Below are 24,623 nucleotides of genomic sequence, written 5' to 3' on the forward strand. Positions count from 1 at the left end.
TGATTTGTGATTTGTTCTTAATGAAATATGCAGTTAATTAGTCTACTCTTAGAAATACCACAGTAAAAAACATCGTCACGATACGATAAAATATCAGCCCTACTTGGAAGGGATCTGGAATTAATTCCCAGTGGTTGGGTATTGAGTGTCTAGGACCCTACGCTGGGCACAAGGCCTGTTTTCCATGACCCGTGTAGCCTACTGCACCAGGGAGCACTGGAGCATTTGTAATCGAGCCTTGATTAATTTCCAGAAGATGCTTTTTCTGTGCCCTCTAGCAAGGCAGAGAAAAGCCTGGCTTTTGTATTTCGTGGTACACTCACCTACCGTTCTCCCTGACCCGATTTAGACCCCATATAAACAACAACTGCCAGATTCACGTTATGTCAAAAAGTGCAAAAAGGCCGTAAACAGAGAGCGACTGTGATGGTATAGTAGGGATGTCAGTTGGGTATACACTACTAATAGTGATGGCTACTGTAACGGTCCTGTTGTTTATATAGTTATAGTTATATTTTTAACTCTCTCGTTCCAGACTGGCAAGCTCAGATGTCGTGGATCCGAGAGGGAGAACTAAGCCTCCTGGAAAGGCTCTCTGCCAACATCCTGAAGGTAACGTGTTGTCTCGTAGAGCTTACAGCTCAGTCCTGAGACAGATCTTCTCATTACTGCATTCAGACACAGATTCTTAGGAGAAAAGCATTGTTAGTAGAATGGTGCTCTCTGAAACTGGCCAGCATGAGAGTAAGGTCACTATGCCCAGTGGCAAGCATAAAACCCCCCAGCATTCTCACTGTGTGACGTCTGGAGTGACGGAGCTCCTTCACTGTGTGAGCTCTGGAGCCACGGACCTTTGCCTTTGCGTGAGCTCTGGAGCCACGGCACTCAGCCATTTCGTGACCTTTGGAGCGATGCAGCTCAGTCTCTGTGTGACCTCTACTGTAATGATCCTATAGTAGGGTTGCGGTACGGCGGCACCTCGTTGCTGCATGACCTCTGGAAATCATGGAGCTTGTTAAATGTTCTAGTGGTGATATTAATAGTGGCAGGTAGTTCAGAGTCCATTTAGGTTTGAACATGGTCATTAAACAGGTAGCAGTGGTAGGCGGGTGAGCCGCTGGTCTGGTATGGGTGGTGGTGGGTGGGTGGGGGGCCTGATGGTTTGACCCAGGGAGAGGGGTCCTCAGCGGGCAATCTTCCAGCAGGTTGGGCTCGGTGGCCATTTACTCGGAGAAGGTAAACCTGGCAGTTGTTCTAGACTTCTGTAGATTGAGTAATCTGGTACGGAGTAACTTTCTGACCCTGAAGAAAATCCACCCTCTTACCTGTTCTTGTTTCTTTTTTCTTCTCTTTACTGTGTGTGTTTCTGCAGGCAGGGCCCATGCCCAAACATGTGGCCTTTATTATGGACGGCAATAGACGTTATGCACAAAAGAGACATGTTCAGCGGCAGGAGGGCCACACGCAGGGCTTTGACAAACTGGCAGAGGTGAGTGTGTGCAAACAGCAAGATCTACACTTCAGTTTAGATCCTTATAAATGTGGCGAAACTGATAATGATGGTGAATTTTACATGACTGGCCTCTAGTGGTTGTTGTTGTTATTATAGACTAATTGTTATTAGTCATGTGATTATTGTACCTACATAAAAAAAAGAACAGAAGTCCATTGATCCCAAAGAAAATTGCAGCCTAACAGTAGCGATTGCTGCACAGACAGCTGATTATGCCAAGAACAGAAACAGGGCAGAAGTGAGCAAACCACCTTATACATAGATATACTGTAAAAATAAGCAATTTGCAAGAGCAACATAGGGCTGCTTTCAGATCAAAACCTCATATCTCCAAAATGGTAACTTCCGGGTCATTGTGGAGCATTTCTATTGGTCTGTCATCTTGACGTTTGAACACAGTGTGAAGAACAACTGCCAGGTTTACATCAACAACTGGAAAAAAAAAAGGAGATACAAGGTTTTTGTCTGCGAGCAACTATATACAGTACCAGTCAAATGTTTGGACACACCTGCTTGAATGTGTGCTGATTATCATCTTGAAAACATGCTGGGGTGACCATATTGATGTTAAAAAAAATGTAAGGATAATTAATGGCCAGATCCAAGGAGCTCTCTGAGGTCCTGAAGAAGGGTGTAGATGCAGAGGAGTCTGGGAAGGGGTTTAAAAAGATCATTCTGCAAATCCTTCTCTCAGACCCTTCGCTGGTGTTTGAACCTGGACATCCACGAGGTGACCGTGTACGCCTTCAGCATAGAAAACTTCAAGCGCTCTAAAGAGGAGGTGGACGGCCTGATGGAGCTGGCCAAGGAGAAGTTCCTCCGTCTGCTGGATGAACAGTGAGTCGAGCAACAGAACCCAAGAACAAGCGTGTTCTTCTGGAGGACGTCCGAGTTGAGCTTCAGCGTAACTGTACTGCATTCTGGGGATACATACGAGTGTAGCTAGCTCAGAAGCTAACACAGCTACTAACACTTCTAAATTAGTATCTATAATTAACTATAGACTTTTATCATTCATAGATATTTGTATCCATAATCTATACATAAAATAAAAGTATACATCTATGATAAATCTGAAAATTAAACAATTCTATAGCTATAAATTAGTATCTATAATAAACTAGACTTATTATAGACTTAAATAATAGATTTAATTTATATATTTTGTGTCCATAATAATCTATACATAAAATAAAATGATTTGTGATTTAATCTGAAAAAAAAATCTATATATAAAATCTATAATATAAAACTAGACGTAATTAATATATTTTGTATCCATAATAATTAGACATAAAATACAATTATACATGCATAATTGTGTATCTATGAAATCTATGAATTAAATAAAATGATACATCTATAAATTATCTGTAATAAATCTGTAAATTATCCAATCTGTATCCATAATAATCTATACATAAAATAAAGTAATACATCTATAATGATCTATAATAATTATGAAAATTAAACAATTATGTAGCTATAGATTAGTATCTATAATACACTATAGACTTAAAAGATTTTATATAAATAATAATTAGGCATAAAATAAAAGTGTATATACATAATTTAGTATCTATAAAATCTGTCAATTTAATATAATTATACGTTTATGAATGATCTATAATAAATCTATAAATTATCCAATCTGTATCCATAATAATATATACATAAAATAAAATACATCTGTAATTTATTGATAATAAATCTGTGAATTACATTAGTATCTATAATAAACTATCAACTGATAACTAATATTATTAATATTACATACAATAATACATACTACATAAAATAAAGAAACATGCGTAATTATCAATACAATCTATACATTACATTATACATCTTATTTAGTATGTAATATATCTATACCATAAATGAAAAATAATAATGACATGGCACTGAAACTATAATTTAGCATCTATAATAAATTTGTAAATTTGAATATAAATATGAATAAAATGAAAAACTATAATTTAGTATCTGTAAAAAAATACTTATAATTCATAGATTCTGTATAATCTATATATAAATTATACATGCATAATTTAGAATCTATAATGAATCTATACATTCAATTGAATGATTAATCTATAAAATCTATTAAAAATACACACATTTGTACACCTAAAATGTAATATCCAGAAACTATCCATTAACTTCTGAATTTAAAATGTAGCATGTATAATGAATCTATACATGAAATTAAAATTCTAATTTAATATATAACACATCTATGAATTTAATTATGAATCTAATGTATTTGGTTGTAACAGTTGTGTGAATTGTGGAACGAGGCGACTGAATTTTGTGTTCTTGTCTTTGTGTGTTTTTAAGAGAGAACCTCCAGAAGCATGGCGTATGCATACGGGTGCTGGGAGACCTCACGTTACTGCCCGACGATCTCCAGCGGCTCATTGCAAAAGCAGTGGTGTCGACTAGAGCACATAACAAGTAAGAACATCGCCGGCTGGCTCTCCCGATAGTTTTGTACTTGCAAAAAATCACATTCATGACCAGTAATGAGCCTGAACTGACTGTGCTGACCCCTGAAGGTCCAAAACAGAGGAAATGCTAAACGTTAGCCCTGTCTAAACACAACCAATTCTTCCCCACTGACTCTAAATAAACTAAAGACAGAAAGGGCATATGCCACGATTTTACTGTTAATTGTAACCACGTTAGCCAGACTGCTAATTCCGCTTAGAGGAGGTAACGCACAAACAGCAGTTATGATATACAGTTTAATAAAGCTGAACTGTACCGTACTGTAGTGAGACTATAATTCTCTGGTGTAATTCTACTCACTTATATATTTTATTGATTGTGGAAGCAGAGTTAGCTAGCATGCTAATTGCTAATATAGCTCATTGGCTCAGCAGAGCGCTACACTGCCTCAACCACCCTGTTAAACATAGTTTTATACTAAAACTCCGTAGGCAGTTTTGTCTTTTACTGCTCATGGTAGCTCCCATGGTAGCAATGTTGGATGGTGGTCCACCCAGTAGGTTTGGGATGATCATCCAACGTCACTAATGCTCTTGACACTGAATGCAATCAAATCCTCACAGCAATGCTCCTCCAAAATCTAGTAGAAAGCCTGGACAGTAGAGACAGTTACTTCAACAAAAGCAGGAGTAACTCTTAATGATACACTTGATTTCAGAAGAAATGATGAATGAACAGGTGTCCCAATACTTTTGTCCATATAGTGTATGTTTCCAACTTGTGTCCTAATGTGTCCTAAGGTGTTTTCTGAACGTGTGCTTTGCGTACACGTCAAGACATGAAATTGCCAACGCAGTCAAAGAGATGGCTTGGGGTGTGGAGCAGGGCCTAATAAAGTCCAGGTATGGTTTGTTTGATTGATTGTTTAACCAAACTGCTATTGACCAAACTGTTTATCTGAATCCAGAGCGTCTGTTCACCCTGTCCTTATCTGTGTGCTTTTTTTAGTGACGTGTCGGAGGCGCTGTTGAATGAGTGCCTGTACACCAGCAGCTCCCCAAACCCTGACCTGCTCATCCGCACATCTGGGGAGGTGCGACTCAGTGACTTTCTGCTGTGGCAGGTACGGAACATAAAGCCCCAGAAATGAACTCAATTAAAAGAGCTGAAACTGTACTATAGTGAAAGTATGGTACTGTATCCCAATCTAACTCAATTAAAAGAGCTGAAACTGTACTATAGTGAAAGTATGGTACTGTATCCCAATCTAACTCAATTAAAAGAGCTGAAACTGTATTATAGTGAAGGTATGGTACTGTATCCCAATCTAACTCAATTAAAGAGCTGAAACTGTACTATAGTGAAAGTATGGTACTGTATCCCAATCTAACTCAATTAAAAGAGCTTCTTCTGTACTATAGTGAAGGTATGGTACTGTATCCCAATCTAACTCAATTAAAGAGCTGAAACTGTACTATAGTGAAAGTATGGTACTGTATCCCAATCTAACTCAATTAAAGAGCTGAAACTGTACTATAGTGAAAGTATGGTACTGTATCCCAATCTAACCCTATGAAAGAGAAGGAAACCTCTCCAGATTTAGTTTAAAATCTAATGTTTTTCTTTTAGAAATAAATGTAATTAAGTAAATCTTACAAAATAATAATTAAACACATAACTAAGGACAGTTTCAGATTTTTCCCCTCATCAGCATCTGACTTGCACATCAGTATAACATCAGCTGAATGACTGATGTCTTTGTGGTTCTTCCAGAATTTGTGTAGATGCTAAATCGGTTAGCTCTTATACACACCACTGGATTACCCCAGTAAAATCAGTTTTGGGGGGAGTTAGGATCTCTGGGTCTAGGAATCTCTTACATTGCATATATTTCAGTTGTTTCACTGGCAGTGATTGATTTGTACTCTTGTGGTGTTGTTTGTTCCACAGACGTCTCACTCTTGCCTAGCGTTCCAGTCCGTCCTGTGGCCAGAATACTCCTTCTGGAACCTCTGTGAGGCTATTTTACAGTACCAGCAGAATTATCGTGCTCTACAGGTAAGCTGTGACATCCTGTAGCGTCACACAGGAATATTAGGGACATGGATGGACAGACGAACATACACAGCTTTGCTATCGCTCAGTACAAGGCAATTAATTAGTTAGCACCAACCAGAAAGCAAGCCGAGCAGAGTGCAAGAGCAGCATATTGCTGCTGTCCAATGAAAAACATGTATGTCCATGTTTAGTTTTCTTCATTGTTTGAAGTAATTGTGGATGAATGGACCAATAGAAATGCTCTAAATTCTTATTTTACATTCTTACCTGGTCATGTAAGGCCATCAATCATTTTGGAGATGTTTTGCATTGGACAGTGACGATATGCAGTAAATGAGAAGGAATGTGAAATATATAAAATAAGGGAGCAGCAGCAAGGGTGAAGGGCCTTGCTCAAGGGCCCAACAGTGGCAGGTTGCCGAGCACGGGTATCGAACCCACAACCCTGACATCAGTAGCCGGGAGCTCTAACTGCTGCCCCATAGAGAATATTTTAGTCCTGCTCCGTGTACAGTGTGTCGTGTCTGCACTTCAACACAACCGATCACTGATCAACTGCTAGTTTCATTCCAGAGACTTAATAGTTCTGTTTAACTGCAGAGTTGTATCTGATGATTCTACTCTTGACCCTGAATCTCAAATGGCTCACTAGTCTACTACCAGTATTCTGTAGTATACTATGTAGGCTAGGAAATAACAGCATCTGCAGTTTGGGATTTAGCCATGGTTTACTCCGCACTTAATGTTTATTGCAGTTTTGTGATGCATGTTGTGAAAATGTTACATTGCTCATTGATAACCTGGTGATGAACTAGAAATATTACAGAAATATTAGTTTTGAATGTTAGAATATTCAGAATTAAAAACATGTACATGTGGGGCAGTAGTGGCTCAGCAGTTAGAGCGCTGGGTTATCGATAACAGGGTTGTGGGTTCGATTCCCGGGCTCAGCAAGCTGCCACTGTTGGGCCCTTGAGCAAGGCCCCGTTACCCTCTCTGCTCCCCGAGCGCTGGAGTTGGCTGCCCACCGCTCTGGGTGTGTGTGTACTCACTGCCCCTAGTTCACTAGTGTGTGTGTTCACTACCACAGATTGGTTAAATGCGGAGGACACATTTCGCTGTACAGTGTACAGTGACAAATATGTGCACCTTTATCTTTTTTAACTTTTTTATAATTTTATTTATTGTTTTAATTTAAGAATATTTAGAAAGTGATGCGCTCATATTTTGTGGGCTTTGTGTTTTTTTTTTTTTTAATCTGAATGAAATCCTTTGCCCTTTTTTTCCAAGCTCCAAATCACAAATATTTGGTTTATTGTTTAGCATTTTTTTTTCCAATACAGTCATATTTTGTACTGTATATTCTAGGGATGCACCAAAACCATATTTTCAAGTATTTGCCAATACTGAGTACCAAGACCGGCTCTGACTGGATAGACAGCTCTAAATCCTGATTTTTTTTTTTTTTTTTTTTTAAATAGGCTGTACTTTTTATATCTGATCCCAAATTAAATATAATAATCCTGAAAGAGCAGCATTTACTGGTTGAGGAACTGTACATTTGAAGTGTTTTAGAGCTTAGAAAAATAAAATTTGCCACAATGCAGAAACACGTGCAGGTAGGGAAGCAGAATCTTGCTAAGCTTCACCAAACAGCTTTTAACTTTCTGTTTCTAAACTGGTGTTTTTTTCTGCTCTGAAATGTGAATTTAAATTTAGTTTAGAAACCGGAAGTGCTTCTGCAGCAATTTCACGTTCAGGTCCACGACTCTGTGTAAAACTACTAAACTTCAGAGTGTTTCCTTTAAACAAGCTCAACTTCTGGTTTCAGAACCAAAAAAAAACATATGGAAACATAAACATATATTCAGTGCCGGAAAAAATGAAGAGACCACCCTACGGTATCGGTTTCTCTGGTTTTACTATTTATAGACAATGTGTTTAGGGAAATTAACATATGGGTTGTATTTCATAAACCATGCAAATACATATATTTGCTATTTAGAGCATTTATTTATCTGCAGAAATGACAACTGCTCGAAAAGAACTGCTCAAATAAAGCAAAGAAATGATTACAATAATTGTAATAAAAGAAGTTATTATTCAGATTTAAACACAGGATTAATATTAATATATTATAACTTTGAGAGCATTCAGAAATCACTATGGTGAAATATCCTTGACGGCCAATCACAGCTGTCCTGTCTTGGAAGGCTCTCCACTATGCTACTTGACTTTATGCCGTTCATAGTCTGCAAAATCATCTAACTCTGCTCTGTTTGATGAAATGCCTAAAATAAAACGGCTGCCAGACACGTAGAGATGCAAATTTAAGAAAATATTATATATATATATATGTGTGTGTATATGTATATGTAAAATAATATAGTGTCAGTATCTGTATACACTAGAACATTCAGTGCATTTCAAAGTCTAATCAGGAGTCACTATAATATTCCAATTGAAATGAATTGTGGTTAAAATGTTACTTCATGCATTTAGACCCTGAGTTCACACACACTGAATCCAGTCTTAAAGTATCTGCTGTTGTGACCTGTGTTGCAGAAAGCTCGGGAGATGCACAGAGAGGGCCAGGCCGTGCAGCAGCTGGAGTCGGACCACTCGTGCGTGGCTGAACTACTCCAGCACCGGGGCAACGGAAAGCCCATGGATGCTCACTCCCGACAGACGGCCCTGCTCAGCTACGCAGAGAGCCGAGAGGCGAGGGTGCAGCGCTTCCTTGGTGCTCTGCAGCAGAAAAGAGACACTTTCTTTGACCATCTGAGCAGCCCAACGGTTGTGGCTTAGGCCTCTTCTCTCCTACGGCAGCAGTCACCAGTCCTGGTCCTGGAGTACCAGTGCTGTACTCCGTTTAGTGTTTGTCCTGCTTTAACACGCAGACTGAGGATAGAATAAAAAGAAAGGTTTATAGGTTAAACCTTTAATTAGTCTAGAACATTGAAAGGCCCTTAAGGGAACCAAAACGTGGTTTGTCTGTGGCAGGAGTGCCTGCAGCTGACCAGGCACCCAGACTTCACAACCTTTGTGCATAAAATTGGGCTCCCCTGGTCTATGGCATCACTACAAAGACCCCTTTTCAGCACCTTGTAGTTTCTTAAGATTGTAGCTAATAATTTGGCTTAGGATGATTCCAGAAATTCTTCATAATTCAGCGTTTGAGACGTAAATAGTCATTCAGACTTTACCGGGAACAGAACCAGGGGTCGCCACTTGTTATAGGACTATTTTGCCATATAACGGCTGGTATGTATCCTTCCACGTTGAATGCATTTTAGGTCCAGTGGACTCTGGTGCCGCCTCTAGGATTGCCGATTCATGCTGTTTGCCATCAGCAGCCGGAATCAGAGAGAGCACAATTGGCCTTGCTCTCTCAGGGGTGGGTTGATGGCACTTCCTCTCTACATCAATCCTTGTGTGATGTTGGTCAGCACAGGCGTCTGTTAGCTGCCGTATCGGAGCTGTGCTTTGCTCAGAGTGCGCTGGCTACCTAGCGGCAGTTTGTGTCAGTGGAGACATGTGCTAGTATTCACCCTTTTAATGGTGGGTGATTCCAAATGGGGTAAAATACAAATACAAAAATACAATAATAAGTTATTTAACAATAAAAAGGGTCTCTGATATCAGGCTGCATATTCATAACCGTTTGGTTTATTAACTTTCTGTGAGGCTGTAGTCTGTAGGTTTCTCTAGAACAGAGCATTTCACACCAAACCCTGAATCTGAATGGCCTTGTTTACTATTTAAACCTTTTTTATGAATACCCCCCCTCCCAAAAAACCCCAAAAACATAGGAATTGTAAACTTAAAATGTTCTTAAATATGTTCTCAATCTTGCAGGACATGCTTCTTATACTCTGCCATCACCTCCAGGTTTTATTTACTGTAGTTATTTTAAACATTTGCATGTCTGTAGGCAGCAGGGTGGGTTAAACTGAACTAGCCTAACAGCTAAAGCCTATTGAACTAAACTAAACGTAACACTGCCTATGATGGGCCAGAATCAGTATGCCATGTAAGAAAGAGGCTAAAAGATTATAAAGTCAGTTAATAAGACTTACTGGAGCAGAGCTGTGGCCCTCCAGGACGAGTTCTGGACCAGGTCTGCCCTGAGTGGATAAGGCTCTGAAGCCATGAGGCTTAAAGGTTTTTATATCTACTGGTTTGTAAATACTTTAGAGGAGAATAGTGTTGTACCCCGTTTTATGGGGCAATGGACTATTTATACTTGTTGTCTTAATGACCGTTCTGGACTACATGTGTTTCACAAGGGCGTTGCTCAACATGTGAAATGGATTCTGCCAATTTAACAGATTTTTTTTTTAACCCTTTGAGGTGTGAGGGGTTTAAATAGGGAGGTAAATAGATGACTATTGTCAATCTGTATGACTTTCAGTATAATGAATGCAGGTGTACTCCTCAAAGGGCTAAAGAACAAACACTGATTTCTCAATATTACTGTGACGATGTGTATGTTAAGACAGATGTCTTAGAAAATAAAAAGATCAAAATGTACAAGCGTGCCTTTTTTTGCAGTTTGACAGCTTCTCAATTAAACCATAGGCCCTGATTAAGCCTAACACCAGACCAAAAGGCTTCTCCATGGTAAAGTATGTTAAACTTTAGTCCTAGACTAGGCTTGTCCATGAGAACCATGGCCGGGAAACCTAGCCTATGCGCCCAAAAGCTTGTAGAAACCTGCTAATCCAGTATTTCGTCTTCTGGTGAATGTCTCTACTCTTCTTGGAAGGCTTTGACTGCATCCAGCCTCACAATTGCATCAGTGAGTTCAGGTGCTGACATTAATGATCAGCTTCTCCGTTCCGACTCGTCTCAGAAGTATTAAATGGAGCTCCGTTACTCCAGAGAAGCCCACGGTCTAATCATCTCAGGAAGGCCTTGTTTCTTCACTGATGAGCTGGATCAGACACTAATGATCAGGTTAGCTTGCCAGTTGTAGCCCAAAGGTGAGGAATGCCACCTATTGGACAGGCTAGACTTAAGAATCCTGCTTTGTGAAATTCCAGCCCAGGGTTGCTCTAGGGCCTGGAGGACTGTGTGCATGCCAGGCTCACCCTGCTCCTGACACACCAGATCCAGCTAATTAACAAGCTCCTCCTGAGCTGAAGGTGGTGTGTTGGAGCAGGAAACTCCTAAAATGTGTAGGGCAGGGGGTTCTCCGGGGCCAGGTTTGAGGGGGGAGGTACATTTTTTTCATGTATCCTTCCACCCTGAATGTGGTAGGACCACAATCTTCTCAGAACTCTGGTAAAACTGCCTCGGCCATCAGCTAGTGTATTCCTACCCATTTGGTGCAATGGCTTTCTGTAAGGAGGAGCTTTTAGAGGTATTGGACTCTTCTGGACATCTGATTCCATTCAACACCCTTGTGAACAATTCTGACTTGGACTCTATGACTGGGTTTCACACCAAACCCATTTTTTACTGTGTAACCATTCCACACTTCACTGGAATTTCCTTTTGAGGAATCTTAAACGTGCTCTGTCTAAATTAAGGAATTGTCCAATTGTCCAAACTCAAAATTTTACCTGCATGAATGCTATACAACCTCCTCCAGGTTTTGTTTTCTGTCGTTTCTTTAGCATGCGGTTGTCTTAAGGCAGTGGGTTGGGTTAAACGGACGTAGCTTAAGAGCTCAAGCTATTAAAACTAAGCCTCACGCTGTCTGCGATGGGCTACAATCAATATCCCATGTGATAAAGAGCCTAACAGCTTATCTAATACGATAATTAGAACCTGTTAGAGCAGAGAAAACCGGGGCTATGGTCTGGGACCAGACTTGAGAACCACTCCTTCAACCCCTCGTTTGACATTGGGCATGGTTAACTAGCTGGACGTCCAGAGTATCCCAAATTATTGACAGTGCATATCTATCTACATAACTGTCCAAATGTTTGTGGACACCCCTTTTAATAAATGCATTCAGCTTTTAAAAGTTGCACCCATTGTCTAGTCTAACAGATAAACATGGACCTATTGGAACCATACTGCCTAATGTCAGGTGTGGGTGAGAGGGTTTACAAAAAAAACGAAACCAAACAAAAAAAACGATGGATGGTGGTGCTCCAACCAATCATTTTGGGATGAGTTGAGGAGCATCATCCAACATCCTGACTGTATTAACACTGCTGTGGCTGAATGCAATCAAATCCTTACAGCAATGCTCCTCTAAAATCTAGACATCAGAGCTCAGAGTATAGTTCCCCCAACAAAAGCAGGATTATTGATTGGTCAGAAGAACCAATACTTTTTTGGGGGGGGGGGGGTGTATTGGAGAGCTGGTGATCATCCAACATCCTCCATTACTTATTTCCATCTGTGTCCGAATGCAATCAAATCCTTACAGCAATGCTCCTCTAAAATCTAGACATCAGAGCTCAGAGTATAGTTACCCCAACAAAAGCAGAAGAACCAATACTTTTTTTTTTGGGGAGGGGGGGGGGTGTATTGGAGAGCTGCTGATCATCCACCATCCTCCCTTACTGACTTCCTTCTGTGTCCGAATGCAATCAAATCCTTACAGCAATGCTCCTCTAAAATCTAGACATCAGAGCTCAGAGTATAGTTACCCCAACAAAAGCAGAAGAACCAATACTTTTTTTTTTTGGGAGGGGGGGGGTGTATTGGAGAGCTGCTGATCATCCACCATCCTCCCTTACTGACTTCCTTCTGTGTCCGAATGCAATCAAATCCTCGCATCAAAAATCAGAGTTCAGAGTACAGCACAGAACCTTAGGGTTTCTACTTTTTTGACGTCAGACGAACCCATGAATGAGCAGGTGTCCCGATACTTTTGGCAACACCGTGCCAGGGGTGCCGGGACGTGTAGGGTATGTACCGAGTGCCCCTGAAACGACGCCCCCTGCTGTCCGGACCCCAAATTTCCGGCGCATGTCTCTTTAAAACGTAAAGCAACGCCCAGGTCACGTGACTGTCCCCGCAGCCAATCCCCGAGCTCTGAACGCCGAATCTGGTTTAAACCGGTTTCTATCTTATATTTCAATATAAAAACTAAATAAACATTCGGCCGTTATTGTATTGAAGCTTTGTGTGGTGAAGCTGCGGCACGGCGCTGAGCCCGATCTACAAAAACACACCACCATTTTCCCTCTTTTTTTCCACGCTTTTTAAAAGTCAAGATGCCCAAAAGAAAGGTAAGGCGCGCGCGCGCATGCACTGTTATTATTATTGTTATAATTATCATTATTATTATTTTCATCCTTTTCACATTCTTCCCGCCACTTCTGGCTGAACTGCGTGTTCTGGGCTGTTGTTCTCCGCGCGAATGGCGGTTCCGATGTTTCCAGACAAAGCTGTCAGCCCCGCTGTCATCCTGTGACGTTGAGTTGGGTGAAAAAAAATGTAAACAGGCTGGTAAATGTCGTAGTTTTGCGCGGATTGCAATGATTTTGGGAACTATAAGGAGGTAAAAACGACCGAAAACACCGTATCCGGCGTGTATTCCGCGAAATGCGGGGGTTTTTACTAACGCCAGGTCCGTCGTCCAGTACTTGCCTGCTGCGAGCCCATTTTTGGAGCTGCTCTGAGGGATTTTACCTCGTAAAAAATAACAAAATAGAGCCACACACGACGGGGGCGCCCGAAAACGGGCATTGCTGGCGAAAATAGTGGCTTTTGAGAGGCGACAGCGGGTAGAAATGGTGGCCGCGCTGTGGATTTAATGCTGTAATCGAGTTGGATTAACCGTTACCGTCGAGGTGTGCCTACGCTTTATTATTTATTATTATTATTATTTAAAATTTATTAGTCGTGTTTTGCTCGTTATGTTTTTTTTATTTGCTGAAATGGCTAATAAAAAAATACTGCGTGTTAAAAAAAAAAATATTAAATAATGTTTAATATTAATTTTCGCGATATGTTTGTGAGTTTATGCGTAAAATTGCGCAGAAATGAGTGTAAGAACGTTAAGGCGATTAAAGGCAGTTTTTAACGGCTCAGTTCGAAATTCAAAATTTGAAAAGTGTGACCGTTTAAGCTCGTGGCGCGCGCTGCTGGACTCGAGGACGAAAGGAAGCGGCGAGGCGTCGCGCGCGCCCTAGAATTTGAATTTGAATAAGCGCGGGAAACGGCGGCGCACAACAACACTGAGGAGAAAACAGCCAAATAACCCGCGAAATCAGACCAGGGCGAGGCGTCCCAGCGGCTAGATCACTGGATTAAACCGGGCTGTTCACGAAAGATCACTTTAATGCGATTTCAGAGTTTTTCATGTGTTTTTTATAAACACATTACTTTTATAAACGTTCCTGCCCCTTTGTTTATCTGCAGGCTGACGGAGACAAGGCTGCCAAAGGCAAGGAGGAGGTTCGTGTTTTACCCATTTACTCCATTTTTCACTCATTTTATCCACTGAAAGATCAGTCATACCCAGACATATCCCACCTTTATCATAAAAAAACAAAAACAAATTATTTTCCCCTCAGTATTTTATTGGGTCTCTTTATGTGTTCGCTTTGTGGTTTGATTCTAAATCTGTTCTCTTTTCTTCTATTTCAGCCAACAAGACGCTCCGCAAGGCTGTCTGCTGTATGTTATCGCACATTTCATCAGATTTTAAAGAGCATAATTTTAAGAATTACTGTTTTTACCACTGTTGAGATCGTGTAGGCAGTTTGTTTTGGCTGCTTTTGATGATTTATTTATTTATTATTTATGTTCTTTTTTTATATATAGAGACCAGCCCCTCCAAAACCAGCCCCAAAGCCTAAGAAAGCTGCCCCCAAGGTATGACCGAAGTGTTTACATTGTGGATTAAAGATTAAAAATAGTAATTATACATAATTAATAGGTGTGTGGGTGTGTATATGTATGTATATACACACACACATACATATACTGTGTATGTGTGTGCATGTATGTGTGTGTGTGTGTGTGTGTGTGTGTGTATATATATATATACACACACACACACACACACACACCCTGCCATTAAACCAGACTAGTCATAATAATAAATAAGTAATTTTTACTATATATAGAAGTAATTACATATGTATGTGTGTGCACTCCCCCCTGCCATTTTCAACTATAGTATGAAATTACTAATGCATAGATAATAGTAATTACAGTGTACATATAATTCTATAAACTTCGTGTGTGTGTGTGTGTGTGTATATATATATGCAGATGTTCGCTACAAGAACCCTTTGTCCATTACAGTGTAATTACTAATAGATAAATAGATAGTTAATAGTTAATAATTGCGCACTACAGCTGTGAAGGATGTTACTGTAAATAAAGTAGTATGCTCATAGTCAACATTTGCATATGTAAAGTGCACCACAATTCTTGCTGATAGATTTTATTGAGTAAATAGTAAAAAATTGACCCTAAAAATGATAGAAATGCACTTTATCAGCCTTTGGTTCAGATTTGTAGCTACATCTGCACAAAACACGAAGGTGAATACATATTTAAATAATAAAAGTCAAGACTCTGTACATCTAAAAGAGGCCAGAATAGTGTAGGTGGAGACACTGTGTTAGATGGGTTGACCAGCATAATAATAATAATAATATGTGTTCTATGTTAATTGGACTTGCAGAAGGCAGCCAAAGGGAAGAAGGCCAACCCTGCTGAAAATGGAGATGCCAAGGCAGACCAGGTACCCTGAAGACACCTGGCTACACTCTGCAGGCTTTACAGCATAAATGTACTCATCTAGGATAAGCCTTTCATATTCCCTGCTTCAGTGATTAGACTGAGATGTGTGATAAATCTCGGCCTCCGTAATAAAGGAGTGATTCTCCCAGAAATATAAATAAGATGTAAATGTTGTTCGGGGCCAGTAAGCTTTAGGCAAATGTGATTTTACTAACTGGGGCCCCAGTAAGATTGGTTCTGTGTGGTTTTTACTAACATTTTAATGCCAAACTCTAAAGCCTTTAGTGTGTGTGCGTTTAAAAGAGCGTACTGATTGTTTCTTTCACTTCTTTTTCTTTTAGGCGCAAAAGGTTGAAGCTGCAGGAGACGCCAAATGAGAAGCAAATGAATTGTTTAATTCTTCTGTGTACTTGGTGACTGTACAGTTTGAAATAACTATTTTTTACCAAGTTTTATATTAAGAATATCGTTTATAGTTTTAATTGTTGTTTGCTTTCATATCCATCTACGCCCCATCATTAATGAAGCCGCCCACCTTGCCAAAATGTAATGCCCTGGCTGAATTGGTTTTTACACCCATGAATGTTTCGGTATTTTCTTACATTTTGGGTTTTTAAAATATATTTTAAACACCAAACATTCTCATAAGGCAGCTATTGTGTGTTTTTAAAATGGTCTGGGAAAGAGGTTTCCTTTTTTTTTTCTCCTTTTTAAAAAAAAATTCTTTCCTTTTTTTTTATTTGTGTACTTACAACAATACTGTATTTTAATTTTTTCGTTATGTTCTTATTAACACAGTTAAAGTAAAATGATGACTAAATTGTGAGTAGGAAATCAACCATGATTAATTCAATTTGCAGTATGAAATTAACAACTTTCTTCAAACTGTTAAAATGTCGTTTTCTTTTGTTTGTTTTTTTTTAAGTTATGCGCTCCAATATTGGAAGGATGTTTTGTGACTCCTAAAATTACTTGTTCTGAATGGTTTTGAATAAAATAAAACTTTCAAAAGGATTTCCCCTTTATTTGGCCGTCCTGCTGGCTTTATACCGTAGACGGATCTATACTGGGTTTAGTGGTTGCTTAGAAGCTCTGGACCATGAGCCAGCGATTCTGATCAGCTGCTGTATGTTAAAGCTGAGCAGGTGCTGGGCTGGATCATACGGATAAAGTAGAATCTACAATCTTAGTAGAAGTTCTGTGAAGATGAAGAACCTTTTAATGGCTTAAAGAATTTTCACTTGGTGAAAAGGTTCTGTATGGAACCCAAATGTGGTTCTTTTGACCTCAGTGTTTAAAGAACCCTTTATTGCACCATTATTTTAACATTGCAGTCTTCTGTTGCACTTGCAGACAATCACTCGATCACCCAGACAGTAAAAAATAAGAGTTTAATAAGTACAAAGTTCTCAAAGTTCTAGTTCATATATATATATATATATATATATATATATATATGGGGAAAAAGTATTTAGTCAGTCACCAATTGTGCAAGTTCTCCCACTTAAAAAGATAAGAGGTCTGTAACTGACATCATAGGTAGACTCAACTATGAGAGACAAAATTTGAAAAAATAAATCTGAAAATCACATTGTCTGATTTTTAAAGAATTTATTTGCAAATAATGGTGGAAAATAAGTATTTGGTCACCTACAAACAAGCAAGATTTCTGGCTGTCACAGACCTGTAACTTCTTCTTTAAGAGGCTTCTCTGTCCTCCACTCATTACCTGTATTAATGGCACCTGTTTGAACTGGTTAAAAGTATAAAAGACACCTGCCCACAACCTCAAACAGTCACACTCCAAACTCCACTATGGTGAAGACCAAAGAGCTGTCGAAGGACACCAGAAACAAAATTGTAGACCTGCACCAGGCTGGGAAGACTGAATCTGCAATAGGCAGCAGCTTGGTGTGAAGAAATCTACTGTGGGACAATAATCAGAAAATGGGAGACCTACAAGACCACTGCTAATCTCCCTCAATCAGGGGCTCCATGCAAGATCTCAGCCTGTGGGGTCAAAATGATCACAAGAACGGTCAGCAAAAATCCCAGAACCACACGGGGGGACCTAGTGAATGACCTGCAGAAAGCTGGGACCACCGTTACAAAGGCTACCGTCAGTAACACACTACGCCGCCAGGGACTCAGATCTTGCAGTGCAGACGCGTTCCCCAACTCGTTGTGTTTGGAGGAGAGTGAATGCTGAGTTGCATCCAAAGAACACCATACCAACTGTGAAGCATGGGGGTAGCAACATCATGCTTTGGGGCTGTTTCTCTGCAAAGGGACTAGGACGACTGGTCCGTGTACATGAAAGAATGAATGGGGCCATGTATTGTGAGATTTTGAGTGCAAACCTCCTTCCATCAGCAAGGGCATTGAAGATGAAACGTGGCTGGGTCTTTTAGCATGACAATGGTCCCAAGCACACTGCCAGGGCAACAAAGGAGTGGCTTCGTAAGAAGCATTTCAAGGTCCTGAAGTGGCCTAGCCAGTCTCCAGATCTCAACCCCATAGAAAACCTTTGGAGGGAGTTGAAAGTCCGTGTTGCCCGCCGACAGCCTCAAAACATCACTGCTCTAGAGGAGATCTGCATGGAGGACTGGGCCAACATACCAGCAACGTTTGACCTCTGTCATTGCCAACAAAGGATATATAACAAAGTATTGAGATGAACTTTTGTTTTTGACCAAATACTTATTTTCCACCATTATTTGCAAATAAATTCTTTAAAAATCAGACAATGTGATTTTCTGAAATTGTTTTTTCTCATTTTGTCTCTTTTGTCTACCTATGATGTCAATTACAGACCTCTTATCTTTTTAAGTGGGAGAACTTGCACAATTGGTGACTGACTAAATACTTTTTCCCCACTGTACATAAGGAGCATATATGGAGGACAGGTGATCCAGCTTGTGTCAAATACAACAACCTACATTAAATATAAATATAATTGCTGCTGTCCAATGAAAACCATGTATCTCCATCTCCGTTTTTAGTTTTCTCCATGGTTTGAACCCTGCAGCTGCTTCTGTACACTGTGTGAGTAATTCTGGATGAATGGACCAATAGAAATGCTCCAAACTCCTCTGAATAAACTCTTATATTACATTGACTTCCATTCAAAGGTAAGACTATTCCAGATACATGTTGTATGTATGTTGTGCGTGTGTGTGTATGTGTATATATATGTGTGTGTATATATATGTATGTATATATATATATGTATATGAACGGAAGAAATAGCAATATGCAAACCTATATGGACAAAAGTATTGGGACACATGATCATGCATTGTTTCTTCTGAAATATCTGAGGGATATTAAAATTACTGTCCAGGGAAAGAAGGCTTTCTCCTAGATTTTGGTGGAGCACTGCTGAGAAATTGCTGCATCCAGCCTCATCATCATCATCCCAACTCCCCAACTCAGTATCCCAAAAGTGCTGGACGGCACACCGTCCATCATTCCAGAGATCACAGCTCCTCCACTGCACCACAGCTCCTCAATGCTGCTGCTGGGGGGCTTTATACCCCTCTACTAGCCCACGCCTGGCATTAAGCAGCATGGTGCCAATAGGTTGACCATGTTTATCTGCTTCAGGGAGTCCTATTCTATTGGCAGTACTTCTCTAAATGCTGTGTGTGTGTGTGTGTGTGCATTTGCACATCTAAGTTAGTGCTTGAGACTTTATTGCAAACATTTCTCAGAACTTTTTTGTTTAATTTTTATGAATATAAAACCTACATCTCCTACATCTGGGGGGCTGGAGCTTAAGCGGGTGGTGGTCTGAAATGTGTGGCCTCTTCTGAGGTTCTGACCACAGTTTATCCTTCAAAAGTACCAGAAACTACATTTCCATCAATTCTTGGTTCTATTGGTTTACGTCTGATCTGCATTAGCCTTTAAATAAACCATTAGACCAGCTTTAGTAGCAGGTTTGCTGAACTGCAGGTGTAGTTGTACTAATTCACTCCACTAGAGGGCAGTAGAACACAATATACTGCAGTGCTGGTGAGCAAAGCCTGGAACACCAGTGATTAGGCCCTTTCAGGTTGATGACCACTAGAGGGCGCTCTTCCCTTTCAGGTTGGGGGTTCTACTGCGACAAAGGCGATCCCGATAGCTTCAGACCTTTGAGCAACATCCGAGTTCTTCAGGTCCAGTCCTGGAGGTCTGGTTTCAGCTGGTTTTCATTCCTGTTAGAACCACACTCCTAAAAATGGATCTTTGAGTAATGCCATAAAAGAACCACCTCTGCTTCCACAAAGAGCCATGTTAGTGAAAGTGAAGTGATGGTTCTTTAATGAAGAACCTTTAAACAAGTGACGGTTCTTTAATGAAGAACCTTTAGATCAAGTGAAGGTTCTTTAATGAAGAACCTTTAAATCAAGTGACGGTTCTTTAATGAAGAACCTTTAGATCAAGTGAAGGTTCTTTAATGAAGAACCTTTAAATCAAGTAACGGTTCTTTTATGAAGAACCTTTAAATCAAGTAACGGTTCTTTAATGAAGAACCTTTAAATCAAGTGAGGTTTTTTTTTTATAAGAACCTTTAGATCAAGTGATGGTTCTTTAATGAAGAACCTTTAAATCAAGTGGCGGTTCTTTTATGAAGAACCTTTAGATCAAGTGACGGTTCTTGTATGAAGAACCTTTAAATCAAGTGAAGGTTCTTTAATGAAGAACCTTTAGATCAAGTGAAGGTTCTTTAATGAAGAACCTTTAAATCAAGTAACGGTTCTTTTATGAAGAACCTTTAAATCAAGTGAGGTTTTTTTTTTTATAAGAACCTTTAGATCAAGTGATGGTTCTTTAATGAAGAACCTTTAAATCAAGCGAAGGTTCTTTTATGTTCTTTAAGGTTCTTTATACCAAATCAATTAGAAAGACTCTTTAAGGATTTCTCACAGAGAACCTTTAAATCAAGTAATGATTGCTCAAGGTTCTTTAATGTTCTTTTACTAAGAACATTTTTTATAAAGTAAAGGTTCTTTAAGGCTCTTTACCAAAAACGTTTACATCAAGAGAAGGTTTTTTCATCAAGAACCTTTACATGACGTGAATGTTACCTTTAGAAGTGAAGGTTCTTCAATGCTATTTACCAAAAAAAACATTAGTTGAAGGTTCTTTAGGGTTTTTGACCACAAACCTTTAAATCAAGTCAAGGCTATTTATGGTTCTTTACTAAGAACCGCTAGATTAAGTGAGATCAATTTCTTTTCAAATCAAAGTTCAGATCAAAGTTTTTTTTTTGTTTTTTTTGTTTTTTTTTTACATCAAGTAAGGGTTCTTTAGGGGGTTCTTTCACCTGCAACCTTTACATTAGATCAAATTTGTTTTGTTTTTTTTGTTACCAAGAACCTTTCAATCAACTGAAGGTTCTTGTATGATGAACCCTTAAATCAAGTGAAGGTTCTTCAAGGTTCTTTCCTAAAAACCTTCACATTAAATGAAGGTTCTTTTATCAAGAGCTTTTACGTTAAGTTCAATTTGTTTAAGGTTCTTATACTAAGAACCATTAAATCAATTTAAAGGCTCTTTATGGCTCTTTAAGGGTTCTTTTACCAGCAACCTTTACATTAGATAAATTTTCCTTAAGGTGATTTTTTTACCAAGAACCTTTAAATCAAGTGAAGGTTCTTTAAGGTTCTTTACTAAAAACCAGTATATCAAATTGAGATTCTTAAACGTATTATTTATTTATTTATTTATTTTTACATCAAGTAAAGGTTCTCTGATGGTTCTTTCACCAGCAACATTTACAGTAGATCAGATTTCTTTTCCCTAAGAACCTTTAAATCTAGTGAAGGTTCTTTAAGGTTGACCTTCAGTAATTGCTGTTGCTGAGGACTGTCTATTAACCAACATGCCATTCCAGTACCTGTACAAGCAGAGTCCACAAAGCACCACCAGTTAACCACTGGAGGAACTGGACTGGAGTCCAACCGGTCAGCGATATTTACAGTCAACAGACCATGTAGACGTATATAAACATATACACAGGGTGGGCCATTTCTATGGATACACCTAAATAAAATGGGAATGGTTGGTGATATTAACTTCCTGTTTGTGGCACATTAGTATATGGGAGGGGGAAAACTTTTCAAGATGGGTGGTGACCATGGTGGCCATTTTGAAGTTGGCCATTTTGGATCCAACTTTAGTTTATTCAATGGGAAGAGGGTCATGTGACACATCAAACTTATTGAGAATTTCACAAGAAAAACAATGGTGGTAAAAACACGATGGTAACTTTATTCTTTCATGAGTTATTCACAAGTTTCTGACCACTGATAACAGAAAGTTAATATCACCAACCATTCCCATTTTATTTAGGTGTATCCATATAAATGGCCCACCCTGTACTCACGCTATACATGCGCAGGGCAGGGTGAGTGTAAAATGTAGGCCTGTTGGACAGCTCTAGAGGTCATTAAACGAGAATGGGAAGAGTGAAGGGACGAACGGCTGTGGATAAGAACAGCTGCTGGACTGATCTTCTCTACCGGAACAGGTCCTCCTAGCTGTGGAAGGCTTTGTTATAATGGAGAGTGATGAGGACTGGACTACATATAGAGATAAAGGCCCACAGCTGTGGTGTATACAGTATACACACAAAAACCTTGTATATATAAACGTTCTTACCATCTTAAAATATATATTTAAAAGAAATATTTGATTCCATTTAATGTTGGAGCTTTTCTATCATTTCTAAAATGTAGGTGCAACGTAAAGGCCGACTGCCCGATTCACGTCATGTCAAAAAGTCAAAAATGGAGATCCAAGGTTTTTGTTCGACAGAGGCGATGTGTACGCCTGTCCTGCTGGTGGTCTATATGGATGAAATTCACCATGATGATAGGCCCTGTTGTTCCAACCACTGGACTACGGTAAGCCAGGTTAGACTGACTGTGGTAGGAGCAGGACAATTCGGTGGATGTTGGTGGTTATGATGATATTTAAAATGCGTTCTTGCTATTTTCTCACTCCTGCTTATTAATTGCTGATTAAAATTAGCTAATTATTAGATTTGAGCATCTACTTAGCTTCATAAGTCATCTGTTAAAAAAATCCTTACCTAATGAGGTACTAGCTAATGCTGGTGCAGTACAATGTGTTCTACTGGACAGAGGTGTCGAGTATCTCAGTATAATTACTTTGATACTTTACTTCAGTAGAAATGTTGTTTATCTAAACTTTACTGCAGTAATTCTTTATTTTTCAGACTTTTTACTTCTACTTCTTACATTTTCACCCAATTATCTGAACTTTCTCCTCATTACATTTTAAAATCAGCCTCGTTCCTCCTATTTCATTCCCCTTTGTTTATTTATTTATTTATCCAGATCAATCTCTCCATCCGGAAAGTGTGAGTCTGATCCTGATTGGATGAGAAGTATAAACAGACTCCATTCTGACTCCCTATTGGTTTATAAGAGATCATCACACCTGCACACGTCCCGTCACTCTCCAGCAGCTCACAGCAGACGTCTGTAGTCTAGTATGAAGACTGTGTCCGTGGCAGAGACTCAAGAGACCTGCAGTGAAACGTCCCGACTGAGCCCCACATTTACATTCCAATAAAGCTTATTGATCACATTTACATTCCAAAAAAGCTTATTGATCACATTTACATTCCAATAAAGCTTATTGATCACATTTACATTCCAATAAAGCTTATTGATCACATTTACATTCCAATAAAGCTTACTGATCACATTTACATTTATGGCATTTAGCTGACACTCTTCTCCAGAGCTACTTACAAGGTTACTTGTGTTACAGCGGTGGGTCAGTGTAGTGTTAGGAGTCTTGCCCAGGGACTCTTATGTTCTTGGCGTACTGCAGCACCCAGTCACCCAGACCGGGAATCGAACCCCAGTCTCCAACGTGGTGTGGTAGTAGCTCAGTGGCAGGTAGTGATGTTATCTGTTGCACCACACCAACCACGCCTCTGAAGTCTGACTTTCTGCAGCTTTACAAAACTTCTAGACGACGACTCCTCATATTTTCCTCCATGAAGCTCATGTTGATGCTCAGTAGAGCACAGAGACGCTCCTTTAATAGAGCTGATATTACTGAAATGCTTCATTTTCAATGGGCAGATCTGCAGCTGAAACAGGAGCCTAGTGCAGCCCAACATTTTAACATCAACATTTTAATAGAACATTATAATATCAGATATTAATATTAATATACAACATTCTCCTCATTATGGCTTTTAGAGAAATGGGGTTTTTGGGGGGGGGGGAGTGCACTATAGACCCCTGTGGCGCGGCCTAAGCTTCAGGCCTTTGTTTTCCTTCCATTACTTTTACTTTTCTACTTGAAGTGGTTCTGAAACCAGTACTTTTACACTTTTACTGGAGTAAAAAGCTTCAGTTGATACTTCAGCTTATATTAACCACTAGTTAGCTAGCAGTGCTGGTTCACCCCCTCTGCGGTATTAGCTAGCTACCATGCTACTCGTTAGCCGACCCTTCACAGTGTGCTTTATCTAGTGTTAGTTTTTAGCGCTTTATTTTTTTTTTTTTTATAACTAATTGCTATTGTTAGATCACGATTATTAATTAATAAATAAATAAATAAATAAATAAATAAATAAACCACCACGCCGGGGCGCACGTGCCTCGGAGACCCCGCCCCCTCCTTCCTGAATCCATAGGCAAACAGGGCTTCCTATATAACCTTCCTTCAGAACAGCGCGCGGGTTCAGCGCCCTCCTCGCTCCGGACAGCAGCTGATCTCTCCTCGGGTAAGACCGCGGTGAGCTGTTCTCTCAGCTCTTCTCTGGTTTAGCTGAAGTTTGGTCTCAGAAGTAGCTTTTCCTTTTTGCCTCACCTGCTAATTAATGTGCGCGTTCCCCAGTGCCTAGTGCCCAGCATCCTGCTAATGAAGGGCACAGATTGGCATAGGTGTGTGTGTGTGTGCG

General features: G+C 39.6%; 2 protein-coding genes across 4 annotated transcripts in view; both read left to right on the top strand.

Annotated features, from left to right (window-relative positions):
* The window catches only part of dhdds (dehydrodolichyl diphosphate synthase), an 11,393-nt gene extending 851 nt beyond the window's left edge, over nucleotides 1–10,542 (top strand). For all 3 annotated transcript variants that reach the window (XM_072692468.1, XM_072692466.1, XM_072692467.1), the window contains exons 2-9: nucleotides 536–612; nucleotides 1,373–1,489; nucleotides 2,208–2,350; nucleotides 3,854–3,970; nucleotides 4,765–4,866; nucleotides 4,973–5,087; nucleotides 5,915–6,022; nucleotides 8,588–10,542. In XM_072692468.1, the coding sequence (XP_072548569.1) occupies nucleotides 550–612; nucleotides 1,373–1,489; nucleotides 2,208–2,350; nucleotides 3,854–3,970; nucleotides 4,765–4,866; nucleotides 4,973–5,087; nucleotides 5,915–6,022; nucleotides 8,588–8,830 (1,008 nt within the window). In that variant the 5' untranslated portion in view covers nucleotides 536–549 and the 3' untranslated portion in view covers nucleotides 8,831–10,542. The remainder of the gene's footprint in view (nucleotides 1–535; nucleotides 613–1,372; nucleotides 1,490–2,207; nucleotides 2,351–3,853; nucleotides 3,971–4,764; nucleotides 4,867–4,972; nucleotides 5,088–5,914; nucleotides 6,023–8,587) is intronic.
* Nucleotides 10,543–13,035: 2,493 nt separating this feature from the next.
* On the top strand, nucleotides 13,036–16,696 carry hmgn2 (high mobility group nucleosomal binding domain 2). Its single transcript, XM_072692469.1, has 6 exons — nucleotides 13,036–13,215; nucleotides 14,351–14,386; nucleotides 14,579–14,608; nucleotides 14,756–14,806; nucleotides 15,627–15,686; nucleotides 16,027–16,696. The coding sequence occupies exons 1-6, from the start codon at nucleotides 13,201–13,203 to the stop codon at nucleotides 16,060–16,062; spliced, it is 228 nt and encodes a 75-aa protein (XP_072548570.1). The 5' UTR covers nucleotides 13,036–13,200; the 3' UTR covers nucleotides 16,063–16,696.
* Nucleotides 16,697–24,623: the final 7,927 nt, after the last annotated feature.

This window comes from Salminus brasiliensis, chromosome 1 (genome assembly GCF_030463535.1).
Source record: "Salminus brasiliensis chromosome 1, fSalBra1.hap2, whole genome shotgun sequence".
NCBI classification, from domain to species: Eukaryota; Metazoa; Chordata; class Actinopteri; order Characiformes; family Bryconidae; genus Salminus; species Salminus brasiliensis.

Excerpts from the sequence above, each read along its gene's own strand:
- hmgn2 (XM_072692469.1), top strand. Across the intron at positions 14,387-14,578 it reads CTGCCAAAGGCAAGGAGGAG|CCAACAAGACGCTCCGCAAG; the intron begins GTTCGTGTTTTA and ends CTTCTATTTCAG. Across the intron at positions 15,687-16,026 it reads GAGATGCCAAGGCAGACCAG|GCGCAAAAGGTTGAAGCTGC; the intron begins GTACCCTGAAGA and ends TTTTTCTTTTAG.